Source organism: Parasteatoda tepidariorum, chromosome 10 (assembly GCF_043381705.1).
Source record: "Parasteatoda tepidariorum isolate YZ-2023 chromosome 10, CAS_Ptep_4.0, whole genome shotgun sequence".
NCBI lineage: Eukaryota > Metazoa > Arthropoda > Arachnida > Araneae > Theridiidae > Parasteatoda > Parasteatoda tepidariorum.
Genome location: NC_092213.1, coordinates 84,746,869 through 84,766,653, shown reverse-complemented (window position 1 = coordinate 84,766,653; position 19,785 = coordinate 84,746,869). Strand labels below are relative to the sequence as shown.

The window sequence follows — 19,785 nt, the reverse complement described above, 5'->3', positions numbered from 1 at the left end:
TTTTTTATTTTTTTTCTTTCTACAAAAAACGTAAAATGCGGGAAATTCCGTAAATTAAAAACTTACAATCCGGGTAAAATTAACATTGGAGGTATACGGAAAAACTGGGTCCTAATGAAAAAAACGTAAAATGCGGGGAAAACGTAAAATCGGGGGACGTAAAATCGAGGTTTCACTGTATTGATAAATAGATAATTAATATTGATATAATAGTGAATAAATAGATTTGTTCATCTATTATTAATCCCATGAAGTGCATTTAACAAAGTGCTATGAACAGGATGCGTTTTCAACTAAAAAAAGATAAAACTTATTATTTAAGTTCATAGTTAAAAAAGTGAGATCATGAATTTTTTGCTAAAACAAGTGAAATAGGCTAAAACTTTTATTTTTATCATAAAAAATATGGAATAAAATTGTCTTTACTACAATTATACTTCCACTGCCTAGTTTAAGTTATAGGTTATTCATTTTTTTTATGAACTGATTCACCCAATCACTAATGTGGGTATTCACTATATGTCTAGTTATTGACAAGTTTTTGTCTTTCCCTCATTTACAAACAAACTACTATCCTTAATCAGAAAAAAAGGCAGAAAAAACTACTACTACCATGGATTTCAAAAACACAAAGCTCATCCCTTTCATAAACCAAAAGAGGTTTCCACTATTAAAATTGTTCAAAAATTCCAAAATCTTCATACAAAAATGTATGAAAATAATTCCTCTGACAATCAAGCATGTTACTGTAACTAAGAGATTTTCACCCTAAATGTGGAAAACATGGAGAGAAAAAAAAAAGAGAAACTTCAGAGAATCTGGCTAAATTTAAAATGTTGGCAAGTCTGCAATATATATTAGAGCAAAATTTAAAAAAAAAAAAAAAACATACTGTTTTATGAATAAATTTATTTCATTTAAACTGAACAAACTGTTTCAGTCAGGTTACTTTACAAATTCACTTAGTTTAAATTATTAGAAAGTATAAAAGATATTTTCTAAATTAACTCAATCAAACTGAACTTTTGTTTGAACAGGATAGAAGTTATAAAACATTGCATTGAGGAGTAGAAAATGTATTAGAGAACAGGAATTTTGGAAACAATTTAAACAAACTAAATTCCATTTTATCAACAGAAATATTTATATTTTAAACATATGATTCGTGAGAGTTATGTTACCATCCACTCCATTAATAGCTATTTACAAACTACAAGAAACTACAAATGCCGATGGCTGGCAATTTATTTTCTATACCACATCTGTACTTGGTTCATTCTCTTGATTTTTTTCTGAAGCTGCAACACACCATAAAGAAGTGCTTCTGCAGTTGGTGGACAACCTAGAATTAAAAAAAAACTTTATTTGCAAAGAAAAATTCTTGGTAATAAAAACTAATTTATGAAAAAAATGTTAGGATTCAATTCATTCAGGTTAAAAATGTTAAATTTCATTTATTTTTATGTTACTCCAGTTAAACTTCTCCGTTCCAAAGTAAAATGCTCGTTGATGGAGTTTGGTTGTTGTTAGAGTTTACCTCCATTGACTTCAAAATAGTTCTCAAAGGTGCATGATATTTTTGCAAATGATCTTAATTTCAGTCTGTGTCATTTTTGTTGGCGCCATAAAAAGACGGAACGAAGAATAAAATTTAGCATCTATAAAAATGATCCCAATTACGTGTAAAAACAAATTTACCAATTATGATTAATAGAAATATTTTTAATAAATAAAAAATTATGTTTTTCGCTCAAGTTTGCATTTAGTTTTATACCAAAAAAATTAATTAGCTTTAAAAGATAAGAAGAGTTTTGTTTGTTTGAGATGCTTGTTTTTTCTAAAATAACTTTTTCTTTTTATAACTTAACTTTCAACTCTTTTTAGTGCCCTCTGACTACAACATGAGGTTGAATCATCAAAAAGAGCTCTCTAAATAAGAGCCCTACACAAATATTTTGAATACATTTTATTCTACTTATTTGGTTTGTTAATATTTTTTGTGCGGATATTTTTTTTCATGTTTCCTTATTCGACTATTTTCGCATTGGGTGCAGATGTTTGCCCAGTTGCTAGGAGAAGTTTTAATGGTCTCTCCTAAAGGTTTTATAAGGTGCATAGCCAAATCTTAAAACAAAAAATAAGCACCTTTTAAGTACTTTTTAAGCATTTAAAAAATATCTTTAAGCACTATATACATAAACAAAATGCAAAATAATTTTCAAAGACTTTACTTGATTATTATAAAATAACTAGTTTTTGACAAAGAACTCTTTTCTTGATTATATTAGCCATTATAAAATGATCGAGAGATTATTCGGTTCGATATCAGGGGGTGGAAAATGAAGTCTGAATTTGAGAATATCTTGCAAAATGGAGCAGAGTTGCGCATGATAGGGCAATAATCTCACCGAATCCAGCTCAGTAGACGCTCGCACGGACTCGCAAGTATTTCTTTAAACATGCAAAATGATTGACGCTTTCATATACTATGGACCGACGGTTGGATTGTGGTGGATTGTCGAAATGGGTTGTGGTTGAATGAATTGTGAAAACGTTGAATAGAACAATGTGAAAAGCACGTTTTTGCATAATATCTGGCAAAAATCGACAGAGTAAAGGAAACAAATTCCATTTCTGAAAAGGGAAAACTAAGCACTTTTTAAAAACACCCAATGAAAAAAGCGCCTTTAAGCACTTTTTAAAAATGCTACGCACCTATCAGAAAAATTCTGTGCCTCCCAAAAGTAGTCATAAATAGAGGTGGTCGCTACATGGAGGTGGTCTTCCCTGCAGGTTTCACTGTATAAACTTAGAAATTTAAATCTGAAATATATTAGGTTAGTGCTGCCAATAACTAGACAATGCATATACTGTTCACCGGACTCAACCCATCTGAGTACCGCGATAAAATATCCCCAGTGGTAGACAAATCATAGGCTAGAGTACCCTTGTCATTCAGTTAATTGCAGAAAGTTTTTGTGGTTTTCCTTTCCATGTAACACAAATTTGCTCTACCAATAAGTCCTCTATCACAGTGAATTATTTCTCCAATGACTGATCTAAGAGTTTACCAGACATTTGAGTTGTTGTTCTATATTGATCTATATCAAGTAATGTTGTTCAGTTACATTACTTGATATAGATGGGTAGTTAATAATTAGCAACAAAACAAAACATAAATCTGCAAAAAAACTTTTAAAATAAAATTCAGGAAATTTACATATACATTCAATAATATTTTTTTTATAAAAAAATTATAAAGGAAAATAATTACCAGGCACATAAATATCAACAGGTATAATGCGGTCACAGCCCCTTACAACTGCGTAGGAGTAATGGTAATACCCGCCTCCATTTGCACAACTCCCCATTGAAATAACCCATCTTGGCTCTGGCATCTGATCATAAATCTACAAATAAAAAACATACAATACAGACATGCTTTAAAGAAAAAGGTAATGATTATGTAATTGTAGTTTCACTGAAATATATACCAGATAATACAAAAGGAAAAAAAATTCAGTAGATTTAAAAAAAAAAACATTAGACATTTTAAGCCAATTCTAGCATAGTATATACAGTCAAACCCAGCTGTAGTGAACATGGTTTATAGAGAACTCCTGGATATAGTGAAGGAAATGTTCGCTCCCGTGCCTTGCTATACACAAATAATATTATTTTTTGTGGTTATAGAGAACCAAAAAAAGAGAGGAAAGAGATTATGAACCTTTTTTTGTCTTCAACTGATTTTTTTCTCTTCATTTTTTGGTAATTTTTAAATTTCTACAAAAAATACATATCCCGATATTTAAAACCATTTATGGAGTGGAATGTTGCCATAAGCAATTTTTCTTGTTCGCTTCTTCTATCTCAGTTTCCCATCCCTAAATTTCTAGTACGAAAGACGAACAGTTACGAAAAATAAAAGTTAACACATTTTTTTTGTTACTACATATTAATTTTGAAACATTTTTGTATTTTCTTTTATCGGTCATTTACTTAGCTAATGTGTAACAAAAGGGAACAGTTCGGAAAAATTAGTTAAAATTGTTTGCAGTATGGATATAACGAACTCCCCGGTATAGTGAACCCAAATTTCGGTCCCTTGAAGGTTCACTATACCGGGGTTTGACAGTGGTATAAAAACAGAGGAAAGCTTTAAAAATCAACGAAAAGAAAAAGAAACATAAAAAATTATATTACACTACAAATCAAATGTGAGTAATGAGGTTTTTAGTTTTTGAATTAACATTAAATTGTAATTAAAAAAGAAACTGCAATATGTGTTACAATACAAAACAAAAATTGCTTCTTACATTAATAATTTTGAATTAATGACTGTGAAAAAAAGGAAAACATTCAAACAAGTTATTATGCATGAAAAAGTATTTTTTTAAAATTTATTTTCCATTTGACTATCATTTCATCATTAGTAGTAAATATTACTTTAATTTTAAACAATAATTAAGACAATTAAAAAATAATTACTTTGATATTTTTTTTAGAATTTTTAATGTTTTAAATTTTTTTTTTAAGTATACTAAAAACCAGGAGAATTTTTTTATTAAACTAAAAAAAAACTGTAAAAATTCAGTAGCAATGAATTAAATTAATACAGTTTTATGAGTAAACAAAAGATAATAGGAGTTTTGGTTCAAAAATAAAGGACTACTTTTTGAAAGCAGTAAGTTGCAACCTGCTAGAATTTAACAAATATTAATGTCTATAAGAACATATAGATCTAATAAAATAATGAATTTTTCATGAATGCACAACTTTCCATTTTTTGTAGCATTTGCATATGACAGTTACATTTTCATTCTATCACGATGTAAATAACTCATAATAACAATTATTAAAGAACAATCAAAAGAGCAATAATATTACAAAATAGAAAAATTTGGTTATTTTTTAAAAATAGTTTTCTTTTGTAAAGAAATAAAAAGTCAAAAAATGGAAACGACCATATCTTTTTCGATCGCAAAAGAATGTAATGTGAAGCCATTAAGATATTTTTGACAAAATTCAAAAAAAATAAATAATGATAATAAAAGAATGAGTGAAAAGTTTTTAAAGAAAGTTGTTATTACAAGTGAATATTATTGACAGTAAATAAAGAATAAGAACTCAGTGTTAAGTGGGAAACAATTTGGTTTAAATGAAAACTGTTCATAAAAATATGTTTCAAGTTTTTGAATATAGGGCAATTGTGAAGCCAGAAAACTCAAAGTAATTCAATAACTTTATAAACTTAAAGTGGTCAACTAACAATATGGATTTCACAAATAATGATTACTCACTAAGTAAACAATGATTACTCAAATGGTCTGATGTTTGTAAGGTATAATACTAGCAAAGTTTGTTATTTTTTTTTAAAGGAAAAATGGGACATTTTAAAGTTTTTTTTTGAAAATACATTAACAACTTTTTTTGAAATTACTAAAACTTTTTAAAATATATATTGAAACATTATTAAATGAAATAAATCATCACTGTATATTTCAATTAAAAAAAATCATTGTAAATAAAAAAAAATCATTTGATATAATACATTATACAATATTTAATTTATCAAACTTTGCTAAAAAAAATTTTTTAATCTAAATAACAAAGTTATTCNTTGAAATTACTAAAACTTTTTAAAATAAATATTGAAACATTATTAAATGAAATAAATCATCACTGTATATTTCAATTAAAAAAAAATCATTGTAAATAAAAAAAAATCATTTGATATAGTACATTATACAATATTTAATTTATCAAACTTTGCTAAAAAAAATTTATAATCTAAATAACAAAGTTATTCTGAAAATTTTAATTGATACTGATCTTGTGCTTCTAAGGAATAATTAAGACATCATTTAGTGATATGCAGTCTTACAACTAAATACTTGTTTCTGGACACTTTTTAAACAATAAAAAATAACAAATTTCTTTTTTAAAGTTGACTACCCCTGTTGTTATGCGTAAGTTGATATATATATATATATATATATATATATATACAGGGCCGGATTAACCTATAGGCACACTAGGCACGTGCCTAGGGCCTACGAAAAACTTGGGAGAAAAAAATTTGTTGACAAAAATAATTTAGCTTTAAAAACAACAAGTGTATTTTGCACAAAATTATGAAGATACAAATAAAAATATAATATTTTTTGGTAATAAATTATTTTGCAGAATCTTATGATCTTACTTTTTTTCGATTTTTGGATTCAACGAAATCTTGTATTATGCTGTCGAATTCCAAACTACGCAAAATGTCGTATTCAATAGACATAAGTGCGAGCGATGCCAAATGATCTTGATTCATTGTTGAACGCAAATAATTTTTTATCANATATATATATATATATATATATGTATATATATATTTACATATATGTATGTATAACGTCATTGCCAAGTGGAAGGATAAAAACAGGTCTTAGGCAGGGAAGGAGGGTACAAAATTTATTTATTAATTATTAGACACAGAGATCGCTTATCTAAGTGTACACGAAATTGGTGCGCTCCTCAATATCAGTTGGGGGAAATTTTTGAAAAGAAAATCCGTAAAATGTCTCGTTTTAGGGAATAAGGGAAATCTTAGTAATTGTAATTGGTTTATAAAAAAGGTCGCACGATTCCCACAAAGAGCAAAGGGAAAAATGTCTTAATTTCATTTAATGCATACTTCAGCCAAAAATAGATTAAATGAGAGGATGTGAATTTAAAAGTGTGAGAAAGCGCTTGGATTTGAATTTTAAATTAAGAAAAGGATTTACAGAAAAGGAATAATATAAAAAGATTAATTGAAGCTTTTTATGTTACATATATATACGCACACACACATACAGGGTATTTATAATTACAGTTCTACTTTGAAATGGTCATAAGAGGAAAACTAAGGGACCAAATGCAATTCAACTTGGTAATAGTTTAAAGAAGGTCGTGAAATTTATTTTCCGCAAAAAAAAAACAAAAAAAAAATCCCCACCCGACAAAAAATGGCTCTGAATGCAATATTGCTAAATGAAATAAGATATGAAGTACCTATACCTTCAATATTACTATTCTTAATTCAATATTACTTCTTACTTCTTCAATATTACTATTATATATTCTTAAATATATATATATATATAAATATATACATATATAGACAGGGATTGGACAAAATGGAAGCACCAATAAATTACAAACGGAAATTAGTGTTTTTCATCACCGTATGCCAAAAAATGTAGGAATAAATATGTAATTTGTAAAATTTTTTTGGTTATTACATGCAATAATTGCACACAATTTTGGAACCTAGGAATAGAGTGTTCAAAAACACTAAACAAATTTCTCTCTCTCTCTCTTTATACATATATAGAGAGAAACTTATGAGGAATATACTCTGAATATTAATGACACTGAATTTTAATAGTGATCATTATCAGGCAACTTTTGTTTAGATTTTAATTATAAATGTTTGCATTAAAAATGCACTATTCTGTTCTTTGCATAATATTATCATCATCATTATTATTTTTTGATTATTTGAAACTTATTTTTTAATGTGATTTTCTTCAGAATGTCTGCACTGTTAATGATGCTTCACATCAAATGAAAAAGTATCTTTATTCATGAAAGAGAAAGTTAGGCTCTGCTTACTTTCAATTTCTTTATTATATTTTATCATACCAAAGTTCTAGTTTATTAAAAGCTATTTCACTAATAAGAAAACATTATTATAAGAAATTGACCTTAATTATTATTATTACTTTTTTTTCCTTCCTGATTTGATCTTTGCTTACTTTAAAAAACTATTTCCAACAGTTGCCAAAGTTGCAACAGTTCTTATTATATGACTTTTGATAGTTTAAACAAACGTCATTGAGTGGCTCTAAAACCAAATGTTTTTTTATTTCTTTTCTGAAGCCCATTTTTAAAAAATTGTTTGCTCAGTGTTGTGGGAAGAGTAGTTATCGATAATGTCAACCTTCCTCTATGAAAAGGTACCCCACCATAGAATCGAGTTAACATGTCTTATATACTAGTGAATTGGAATTCTTGGAGTGGTAGATACACTACAGTACTCCCCTACCAGAATTTTATCTGTGATAGAATTCAATGAATGAAATACCGCTATTTGATTAATTTCTGTTTTGTGAGAAGTCGGGAGATCTGTATTAAGATCATCCTATTTCTGCTGATCGTGAGAGCTGAGATTTTTCCTGTGTTGCCTTTAGCAGTTGAGTATATGTTGTGTGTGATCGAGACTGAGTAACAACAGCGCGAAGAGGTGGATAATGTCACAGTCACAAGTAGTAAGTCAACTGTTCAATGTGGACCATCCAATGAAGTAGGCGTGTTCAAATCGTACAGGACGTTTCTGCCAAAGTAGATGTGTTCACATCACGTCTGGGTCACCAATGTGGGAAGTGTAGTTATCGACAATGTCAACCTTCATCTATGAAAAGGTATCCCAACATAGAATTGAGTTAACATGTTTTATATGCTAGTGAATTGGAATTGTATTTTTGTAGTGGTAGATACACTGTACAAAATGAAATTACCTTCCTTAATGCTGGAGCCATTTTGTTGGTGAGTGTTCCAGCAACAATTATAACATCTGATTGCCTCGGACTAGCTCTAAAAACAACCCCAAATCTGTCCATATCGTATCGAGGGGCAGCCATGTGCATCATTTCCACAGCACAGCACGCTAGTCCAAAAGTCATGGGCCACAAAGAATTCTGCAAAAAATTAAAATAACTTAAGAAAACTGTAAAAAACAAAAGTTAAATTACAAACAAAAAACTCGAATCAGATCTTTTAATCCCTATTACATGATTGCTCTTTTCACAGATTTTAAGTAACGAAAATACAGTAAAAGTTTAACTATCTAGTATGCATAGGAATCGGCAAATTTTATATACTAGAACACTAAATTTCTAGATTTTTAATAGTACCTTATTTTCAGACAAAAAAAGAAAAAAAAAACAAAAAAAAAACTCTCTAACTTGATGGGGAAAAAAAGCTATCACAGTTAATGTTTATGAATATAAGTCATCAGCATGCTTAATAAAAGTAAGAACTTATGATTCCAACTGAAATAGTTGTTTGCCCAGGAAATGTCCTTGTTGTAAAGATAAAATGACGATTTATAAAGAGTATGATGATGAGGAAGTCATCACATCAAGTTTGTTTCAAGTCAAAAAGTGGGCCAATTATCAAGTAGTTTTGAGTACAAATGAAGTAAAACATGTTCTTAGGTTAATGGCCACCAGTGCAATATAGAAACAGAAAAATGTTTTATCTGATATCACAACATATAACACAGCTCTAAACTTTTCTTGGAACTATAGTGAATCCGGACGTGGAAAAGGAACCCCCGATGGAATTGGAGTTGTTATGAAAAGAACATCAGATCGGACGGTGGCAGAAGGAAAAGATGCGCATAATTATGAGACACTTGTTTCTGTATTAACCCCTTCCTTCTCGCTCCCATGATATTTCCAGGTCGGAGTGTTCAGTAGTTAAGCTCTAATAAGAATAATTCATTTCTTTTGCCCGGAAAACATTTTATTTCTCATTTTATACACCAGATGGCAGTACCAGGATATTTTTAAGGTAATTGTAGATAGTTAGTTTATTTTAAACTAGATGTCAGCACTAACTAAATGCGCAATACAAATACAAAAGCCAAAAACATAGGCACTTTTATAACCGTTTTCTTGAAAATTAACCGATCATTAAGGGGTTAAAAGAAAATTGCTTAGTACAAATGAAGATATAAAAAAATGTAATAAATTAATAGAGGCAAAAATTAAATTATTCACTGGCACTATGAAAGATCATCAAGTTCCATACAGTTCAAAGTATAATATATTGAATTTTCACTTTCTCTCTAATGTTTTGCATGTGATGCATCAATTTTGTGTGAACATTATAATTTGGGAATTGCAAATGAGTTTGAGTCTATAATCTCTGTTCCATTATGTGCTAGCAAAAAACAAAATACAGAGAAGTTCAAAATGGGAAATTAAGTTCTAGTTGAGTATGAACAAATTTTATACCACAGAGAAGTAAAGACCTTACATTCAAAAAATGTACTAACAATTGATGCAATGGTTTCAAGAAGTGTAAGGAAATGGAAATGGCCATTTCCAAATGATATACATATCTACACAAAATCAGACATCAAAAGAAGAACCCTATCACCCATTCCAAGGCCAACAATCATGGCAGCTAACTCTATTTCACAAACATGTAAAAAACTGGTAAAATTGTAAAACTAAATTATAATACAATCAGACTTCTATTTAACAAAATTCCATTTTGCAAATTTTTTTGAGGAACCAAGAATATTTTGGAAATTTCTTCGTAAAATAACTTCCAAATAGAGAAGAGAATTTTCTATTTAACAAACTTCTCTTTGAGATCCACTTTCCTTATTTCCCAAAATATTTCAGAACATTTTTAACACATTTTATGGGGGAAAGACCTTGAATTGATTTTTGAAGCCATTTAACTTTTGGAGAAAGCAGTGAAATACCTTTCTCTTTTTGTTTGCATTTCAAATGAAAAACTCAGACAAAATTAACCGATTTCATCAGTAGCAATTAAACTTATCAACACGTGTGGTAATGCATGTTTAAAATTACTTCTATAATAAATGCAGCTATAATTTTAAACATAAATTTAGCTTTTTTTAGTTGAAAATGTATGTAGCATGTTAGTGTAACACTGGATAATCTTTTGCTTTATTCTTGCTTACCAAACAGATTTCTTTTATGGTTAAGATTTATAAAATAAATAGTAAATACTAGTTTACAAGATAAAGGTACATCAATTGTTATTTTAATTATATCTAGTGTTTATGAATTTAAAACCTGTTTTGTGTCGTTTAAGTAATTCGAAAGGTGGTTTTCTATTTAACGAATTTTCCACATAACAAACTTATTATCGAGATTTAACGACTTCGTTAAATAGAGGTCCGACTGTATATAGATAAAATATGCTTAGTATGTTATCACTTTCAAACTTGAGACAGCTGTAATTTTTGAAGTTAAAAAAACAAAACAAACCTGTATTCAAATAAAATATCATTCCCTCACCATTAATGTCATTCTCTGATTTTTTAAATAGTGAACTTAATTAATTTATTTAAGTATTAAGCATAATTTAAAGGATATATATTGTTTCCTATAATGCCATTACATATATCTATTAATATAAAACGTTTCAGAACTTTTGCATTTGCTTTTTTTGGGGGGGATTTTAAGAACTGAAAATGACAGTTTTCATGAGAATGACCTATATATACTAAAAAAAGTTAATAAAGTGAATTCAAGTAAAAAAATTATAATGTAAAAAACATATAATGTTCACTAATAGGATGATGGTTGATATACCAGGGAATAATTGGTTATAGGGGGACTATTTTACTGTGATCTAAGTTTAATTTAAGTGTTTCTGGACCAATGGACCATTGTTAACGAATCTTTGTTTCTTTATCTCAAATGTATCCAAAATACACAGTTTCAATAATTAAAGTTTTAAAAGTCTTATTTACCTTTCGAGCCCAGTTCAATAGATCATCTACTCTAGCAAGAGCATATTCCAACTTATTTGTGGTATTTTGAAATGGAGAATAAGGACCTCTCTTCACTGGTACAGAGTCAGCTTGCTGTACTGACGTACTTTGAGCATTTACACAACTCACACTTAGAGCTCTGGAAAATATCTGTTTCCCAAAACTGCCCTTCATAACTAAAATAATACAAAAATAGTTAAATTTTACAAAAATAAATAGAAATTTTTGCAGAAAGTCAGGGCAGACTGGCTGGTTTGGGAGATTTTTCACAAATTTTCAAAAACAGGACTTAATTTTCAGAAGTTCACAAAATTATGAGTAGATTTTTTTTTTATAAAAATAGGACCTCTCACTAAAAGTCAGAACAAACCCTTGCCTATAATGCAGAAGTATAATATTTTTTACTACACCCATAAAATAGAGAAATACACTTGACTAAAAGTGCTTTTCTAATCAAAAACTAAATTAGGAAAGAAAGAAAAAATTGTACAAGGAAGGTTTAGAGTGGGCTAAAATACTTTTCCTCTGTAAAATTAAAAAAATAAGATTGAGAATTTTGTTTATTGATTTTAAAAAAAATTTCAAATTGTAATGAATAATTTCAATTTTTTACAAAGAAATTTAAATATTTCCTTAACTTTTTTCATTATATTGAATTTTTTTTTTTTTTGTTTACTTGTCCAGATCACCACACATCTTGAAAAAGCCTTTCTTTTTTGATAACTTTTAAATGTTACCATGAATTCCAATTCTTAAAGATTTTTTATGAAGTTTTTTAGGTTTTCCAAATCTAGATCTATCAGGGTGCGTAGCCAAATCTCTCAACAAGAAATGAGCACCTTTTAAGTACTTTTTAAGCATTCTTATCAAAGTTTGGCCATTTTTACAAAGAAATTTCAATATTTCCTTAACTTTTTTCATTACATTGAATTTTTTTTTTGTTTACTTGTCCAGATCACCACACATCTTGAAAAAGCCTTTCTTTTTTGATAACTTTTAAATGTTACCATGAATTCCAATTCTTAAAGATTTTTTATGAAGTTTTTTAGGTTTTCCAAATCTAGATCTATCAGGGTGCGTAGCCAAATCTCTCAACAAGAAATGAGCACCTTTTAAGTACTTTTTAAGCATTCTTATCAAAGTTTGGCCATTTTTACAAAGAAATTTCAATATTTCCTTAACTTTTTTCATTACATTGAATTTTTTTTTTGTTTACTTGTCCAGATCACCACACATCTTGAAAAAGCCTTTCTTTTTTGGTAACTTTTAAATGTTACCATGAATTCCAATTCTTAAAGATTTTTTATGAAGGTTTTTAGGTTTTCCAAATCTACATCTATCAGGGTGCGCAGCCAAAGCTTTCAACAAAAAATGAGCACCTTTTAAGCACTCTTATCAAAGTCTGGCCATAAATAAGTTTAAGAAAATTAATATCATGACAGAAACAAAGCATAAGGTTTACCATGTTTTGAGTGTTATCCTTTATTTGTGTAAAATATCACCATTTGTTATTTCATTACATCATAAAGTGTTTGCGGAGTTGTCCCAATTCGTTTGTTTCTTTTAAAGTTAAATTGAAAGAATGTGCAATATGATGTAAACACTACAATTAATATGATATTGGATGGCAGGCTTTTTCAAGTTTAGGCATAAAATTGTAGTTATAGCCATCCTCTAAACCCCCTTCTTTAACCTCCAGGTGAAAATAATAAGGGTAGTTATGAATGGTAAATATCATATACCGCAGTGAAATTTTGTTGGAAAAAGAACATGAAAACTGAAAAAAAAAACAGAAAAAAAACATCACAGAAAGGGACACACTCGAATAGTAAAACACGTAACGGGGCGATTTTCGTATCTGTGGCAGAATAATTGACAAGTCTTGGCAACTTTCAGGCAGAAGCCTGCAAGAAACTAAAAAAAAACATAATAGAAAGGGACCAACTCGAAAGGTATAACTCATAATCACCCCAGGGCAAACATCTACACGTTTTTTTATAAAAAAATTTGCAAGTTTAAAACCTTGATACCTTGGCGAATGTAGTTGGCAAGATAGATCACGATGCAGAAATATCCCCTTCTTTTTTAAACAATAGAAATGATTATACAACTATAATTAAAGAGCATAAAACTGGTTAGTTCATTTTTTGTTCCATAGAGTTTGCACATCATGGAGTAAAATATAATTTAATACTGAGCTCTGAACAGAAAAAATTTACACTGAAAAAACAGAACGAATAAAAGTAAGACATGGTATGTTTTAATGACAAAGTCTGCTATGCAGAGAAAACGAATCTGAATAATAATAAAAAATATATTATAATAATTATAAAACTAAAAGTAAGTAATGAAAACAAAAACTATCAGTGCGTCATAATTTTATGTTCTCTGACAGTCAAAGAATATTAGAAAGATTCGATTTATAAACCACATCTAATAAGAAATATATTAGTTTAAAGAAGAAAAAAATACTATATTTTTGATTAGAGAAAAACAAAATAAAAATATCGGGCTTACAAAACGCTTAACTCTTAATTTAAAAGAATAAGACATTTAGAAAAAAAAAATCATTTTAACTTTCCTAAAATATTAAACGTTTCAATTAATAATTAGCGGTACTTACTATTGGTTACCAAAGCCATTATTTTAATTTAGTTATATAAAACCACAAATCCACAATGTCAACAAGTTCAAGTTAACAAACAATCATCAATAACATCAATATCAATCAATTTTAAACCCAGTAAGCTGTAAGCAATTATTGTTAATATTTTCTATGAATTTTCACGATCGTTTGAGCTAAGCAGAAATAAAAAACAGGAAACGTAAGGAATTGCATTAAAGCAGACGAGCTATTCATGTAAATAAAGGAATTCGAAAAGAGAAATTAAAAATTGTTAGATTATGGAAGGAGATGAATATGAAGATAATGCTTCAAACTCTCCTCTTTCGGTCGATTCAGCCATACAACAAGATATACCTATTCCAAATGTTGCTTATATTCATAGTTCCGAATTCGAGATGCATTTAAATAAACATCCAAGATTGTATGGAGCGGTATGTTGTTAAAGATTTTATTTTCCTAGGTTATGAAATCTATTCTAGTTAATTTTTATTTCAACGCGTACTTTAGTACCAATTGATTTTCTACATTCTCATTCATCTTGCGTAACATTGATATTTCTTAATCAACTTTATACCGCTACTGCGATTTGCTACATTTAATGTTACTTTTAAGTTTTGCAACTTTGACAATAAGGTTCTGAGTCTAGTAAAATAATCATGAGAAACATCGCAGAAAGGGACCAATTCCAAGTGTATCAATCATGGCCCATCCCTGGGCAAACCTCTACATGTATTTTTTTTTTTATTTTTAATTTTACCGTTTATAATAAATTAGGCGTTTGTCGTTGGCGTAGCAGATCACGAGTCAGAAATATCCCCATAAATGTTATATATATACCATAAAATATAAAAATATATTGAAAATTTTCAATTAAAGAAATGTGAAAACAGACTAAATATGAATCAAACTAGCATGTTAATTTTTCCTAAGCATTAGAATTTTGTTGTTATAATCTGTATATTTTACAAAGTGATTAGCACTTTTAAAAAGTTCTTAATTTTGATTTACGTTTTTCAAAAGCCCTTAAAGGTGCTTTTTTTATTCAGGGTTTTTAAAAGTGCTTAATTTTCTATCTTTTAAAAAGAGATTTTTTCTTTGCCTTATTGATTGTCCTTCTAAACCAGGGTTGGCAAGTTTTTGACACATGATGGTTTTTTGTGGTTTATACCATGGTTTTTACCGTCATGTCAAAAAACCCATAGTTTTGATAAAACTGTATTTTAATTTGAGTTTAAATGCTTATGATTTAAAATTAATTCATTTTTGGGCAATAAAATTAGAAAAAAAGTTGTTAAAAGATATTTAAGAACAGGTTCTTGCATTTTCCCAACATGATTATATCAAAACATACTATTTGAAGTAAAATATTAGGATACTAAACAAAATTTTCAACATTTCCAAGCATCATTTTGTTTGTCATATTACATTACTGAAGAATGTCAAGTCATTCTTGACTTAGAGTTTGTTAGTAGTTACAAGTTTTGAAAGTTTTGTTTAGCTTATTTCTAATATTTAAGAAATGCCAAATTTTAAATTCTTCTTTTTAGTTCTTGAATTTATTAATAGTTCCAAGCTTTTTTGTTTGTTTGTTTATTTCTAACAATTAAGAAATGCAAATTTTTGAATCCTTTGCAAATCAAGCTATAATGATAAAAGCAAGTATCACTATTTTCAATAAGTATATTACAATATTTCTGCATGAATGTATATCCTTCTCTAAGAATGCATGTATATAGTTGCAAAATCAATAGCAATTGTTTACAACATTCATTCATAAAGGCAATTAAGTGAAAATAATATATTGTCCGCTATATGCCATAAATTAAAGAAAACAGTAGGTTTATGACAGCTTTTACCTGTAAAAACACGGTTTTTATCACTGTCATGTCAAAAACCAGTTTTTGATGGCAAAAACCCAACCCTGTTCTAAACTACAAAAAAATGCATGATTTTCACAATTTTCTATGCAATATTTATCAGAAATTAGTTTATTTTATCATGATTATGTAAAGTTTCTGAAATTATTTTAGAATTTTATTGATTTTATGTTTATAAATTAAGAACTTTAAAGGATAGAAGAAAATAATTTTTATAACAGCACAGATGATTTTTTTTTTTGGAAAGTGGTTAAAAATATTTTTTGAGTGTTTAAAAAGTACTTAAACTGTGCTTTTTGTTGTTGAAAAATTAGGCGACACATCCTGTTACATTAAAAAAACTACAATAAATGTGAAGAACATTTTTTGTTATGCTAATTTTGTTTCTTATTTTAATATGTTATGCTAGTTATGTAGTTTATACGTGTGTTTGGCTGGAGGATAAGAGGCACAATTGACTTGTATCTTGCACTGAGCCACAGGTTGTGGATCCATACCATACAGAAAAATATCAATACACAATTTTTCTTTTAAAAAATAAATTATAGATACTGTGTTTTGTATATATTACTAGGTGGACTGTTTCATTTTGATAATACATTTATTAATCAAAAATGAAAAAATAAACTATATGCATGAAAAAATTAATGTGACTGTTGCACTGCTGTCTAAACAAGAATAAATAGCTCATGAGAGAGCTTGCACAGTTGAACTGCCTTGTTTGAAGTTCTTCAAAGTAAAAACCCTTGTTTCTCTAGATTCAGTCTTTGATTCAGACAACGATAAAAAATGGAGTGGCAAGTGCAAAGGTGATGAAATGCATAGGCATACATTTTTAATATCTAACAGATACTAAAAAATTTAAACGAAAATTTTGCATTTATTTTTACATGTTTTGTAAAGGCATGTAACGTATGTTAACCATTTCAATTTTTTTTGTAAATTTTTTCAGGTTACAGTGACTCATAACCTGATTAGAGCTTACGATTTGCTTAAAAATGTTACTGTGATCCCACCCACTGTGGCTACAAAAGAAGAATTAAAATCTTTTCACTCTGAAGAATACATTGAGTTTTTATGTAAAATTAATGATATGACTGAAGAGGAAGTTCTAGATGAAGAAGAGGAAGAACTAGAAAAATATGGCATAGGTAAATACTTATTTTATTGATAGCCTTTTTGTTTGATTCCTTTGGGGTTTCGTGTTATCTTGTTTGAGGAAAGGATGGGCCTCATAAAGGTATAACAAAGGCTGGAGGAAATCAGTGGCATGGTTAAAGTTTTAGCAGCCTCAGTTATTGAGGCATTTTATAATAGTCAATAGAAATAGAGTTTTTTTACAAAGTATAGATAAAGCATTCAGTCAGAGCCCCGATGCCTCAGGGGATAGAGTGTTCGCTTTTCAATGAGGTGAACGGGGTTCTATCCCGGTGATGTCTGGTCAATACGAATTCTGCATCCGGCTTGCACCAACCACAGTGCTGACATAAAATATTCTCAGTGGTAGACGTATCATGGATTAGAGTCCGCTTGCCGTCAGGCTAACTGTGAGAGGTTTTCGTGGTCTTCCTTTCCTTCCTTGGAGGACTTTTCATCAAAAGTCCTCCAATACTTGATCCAGGAATTCCCACGTCTTCTGGCTTGGACTTAAAATTACAAGACTTTGGAGTTGAACATTAGTAATCATAAACCCAAAAATTGGGTTGGCTGTTCAACCACGGTCATATACAAGGTCCGGCTATTAATTTCCAGGACTGAGGTAACTGTAGGAGAAAGAAAAGCCGGAATATGGCGCTAATGATTGCATATTGAACAGTGTTTTCTTGCGCATGTGCAGTGCAATCGGCGCCATTCTGAAGTGAGTGGTTCTCGTGGAAAGGCGCATTAAAACGGAGCTCTTAAATTCCTGTTGTCGAAGTGAAATGGAGCAAAGAATTAACATTAAATTTTACTTCAAATTGGGCAAAACAGCTGCAGAAACCTACGAATTGTTAAAACAAGTTTATGGCAAGGAAGCATTATCTCGCTCAAGAACTTTTGAATGGTTTAAACCAGTGTTTCCCAACCTTTTTTGTGCTATGCCCCACCTAAGCCTTTCTAAAATTCCTATGCCCCCCTATGTAACCTATGCATAATTTTTAATATTGCAAATGCGAAATAATTTTAATAAAATTTTTCTATAATAATTTAATATTTTAATTTAGTGAGATCCTTGCGCTTGATACACAGAGATTTTACTTAGGTTCCAATTGGTTAGCTTCACTCTAAAGTCTCTCCGTTGTGTTATATCCAGACGATTTATTTTTTTACAAGTAAATCATTTACAATTTACAGCACTTAATCCACATTCAGCTAAATATGAAGATGGTAGCTGTAACAATAGTTTTCTTGCACATTTGGGTGAATTTGGGTATTTGATTTCCGTTTCCTCGCAAAGCCATGTCATCACTTCTTTTATATTAAATAAAGTTTTAACTGACTCATCATTTTGCATTTCTGCGAGTTCTTTTTGATACTGCATATTTGATATATCAGACAAATCCACTAACATTGGCTGCATCATCCATGTTGGAAAATCAATTTATTTTAAATCAGAAAATCTTTCTTTTAAATCAGTCGATAGAATTTTCAGTTGACCGACAATAACAAGTAAAGCGGTATCATTTACTTCACATTTTTGCAGCCAATGAAACTGTTCAAAGTTTTTGTTGTTAATATATTTCTGACGTAACTCAATAAGGGTATTGAAACCAAATATCTTCGCGTTTGCATCAACAAGAGTTTTATTTGTTCCTTGAAGTTGCCTATTTAATATATATAGTTTTTCAAAAATATCGGCAAAATAACTCACAAATGCTTTACCATCGACTACTTCATTTCAGGTTTGTCACTTAAAAAATCACTAAGAATATCAAACAGTTCCATAAATCTTTTCAAGCAGTTCCCTTTAGAGAGCAATCTTACTTCGGTGTAAAGTAAAAGTCTCACATGATCTGTATTTTGTTCTTCACAAAATAGCTTAAAGAGAAGCTCACATTTGGCAATAGCTTTAATAGCATTGATACACTTTATTTTATTACTGAATGTAGAACTTTATTCAGAACAGGCGAGATGTTTTTAGCTACCAAGTTTTCCCTATGAATAACACAAAGCACAAGAATCATTTCTGGATTATCATCTTTCATCAATTTTAAGCAACCATTTCTCTTGCCCATCATATTAAGAGCACCGTCTGTTGCAGGGCTCGAAAAACCACCCGTCCGCCCGTCCTCGGCAGTCAAAAATTCCCCGCGGACAACGAATTTCTCGAATTCGACGTCCGCGCGGACGGCCATTTTCCCGTTAATGTTCGTGATACATTTTCAGTTTTTGTTATCTTACAAGAGTCTAGTAGCTCCTCACTTCTAAAATGACCCACAATACAGCAACATACTGCGCATGGTGGAATTGATGTTTTCTCTGTCTGGTCTCAGCGGTTGAAAGGGGCTTTTCAGCAATGAACTTCCAAAAAAACACATTACGTACTGGTCTTAAACAAGAAGCGTTAAACGTAATTGTGAACATCTACCTAAATGGAAAACCCCTTTCATATTTCTGTGCAGAAGCCTGTAAATCATTGACTGATTGGGGAACTGGCAAACGTCATATTTGATTCATTTGAAAAACGCAGTACCCTGGGATAAATCGACATTCTAGATAACTTGACCTTT

At 29.6% G+C, this 19,785-nt stretch overlaps 2 protein-coding genes across 2 annotated transcripts in view; one reads left to right on the top strand and one right to left on the bottom strand.

Moving 5' to 3' along the window:
• Window positions 1-892: 892 nt before the first annotated feature.
• On the bottom strand, window positions 893-14,354 carry LOC107452366 (NADH-quinone oxidoreductase subunit B). Its single transcript, XM_016068828.3, has 5 exons — window positions 14,196-14,354; window positions 11,552-11,748; window positions 8,550-8,729; window positions 3,275-3,410; window positions 893-1,342 (listed from the first exon to the last, which is right to left on the bottom strand). The coding sequence occupies exons 1-5, from the start codon at window positions 14,212-14,214 to the stop codon at window positions 1,245-1,247; spliced, it is 630 nt and encodes a 209-aa protein (XP_015924314.1). The 5' UTR covers window positions 14,215-14,354; the 3' UTR covers window positions 893-1,244.
• LOC107452365 (histone deacetylase 8) overlaps window positions 14,309-19,785 on the top strand; it is a 23,409-nt gene continuing 17,932 nt past the window's right edge. The window contains exons 1-2 of the mRNA XM_016068827.3: window positions 14,309-14,629; window positions 17,028-17,226. Coding sequence (XP_015924313.1) covers window positions 14,477-14,629; window positions 17,028-17,226 — 352 coding nt within the window. The 5' untranslated portion in view covers window positions 14,309-14,476. The remainder of the gene's footprint in view (window positions 14,630-17,027; window positions 17,227-19,785) is intronic.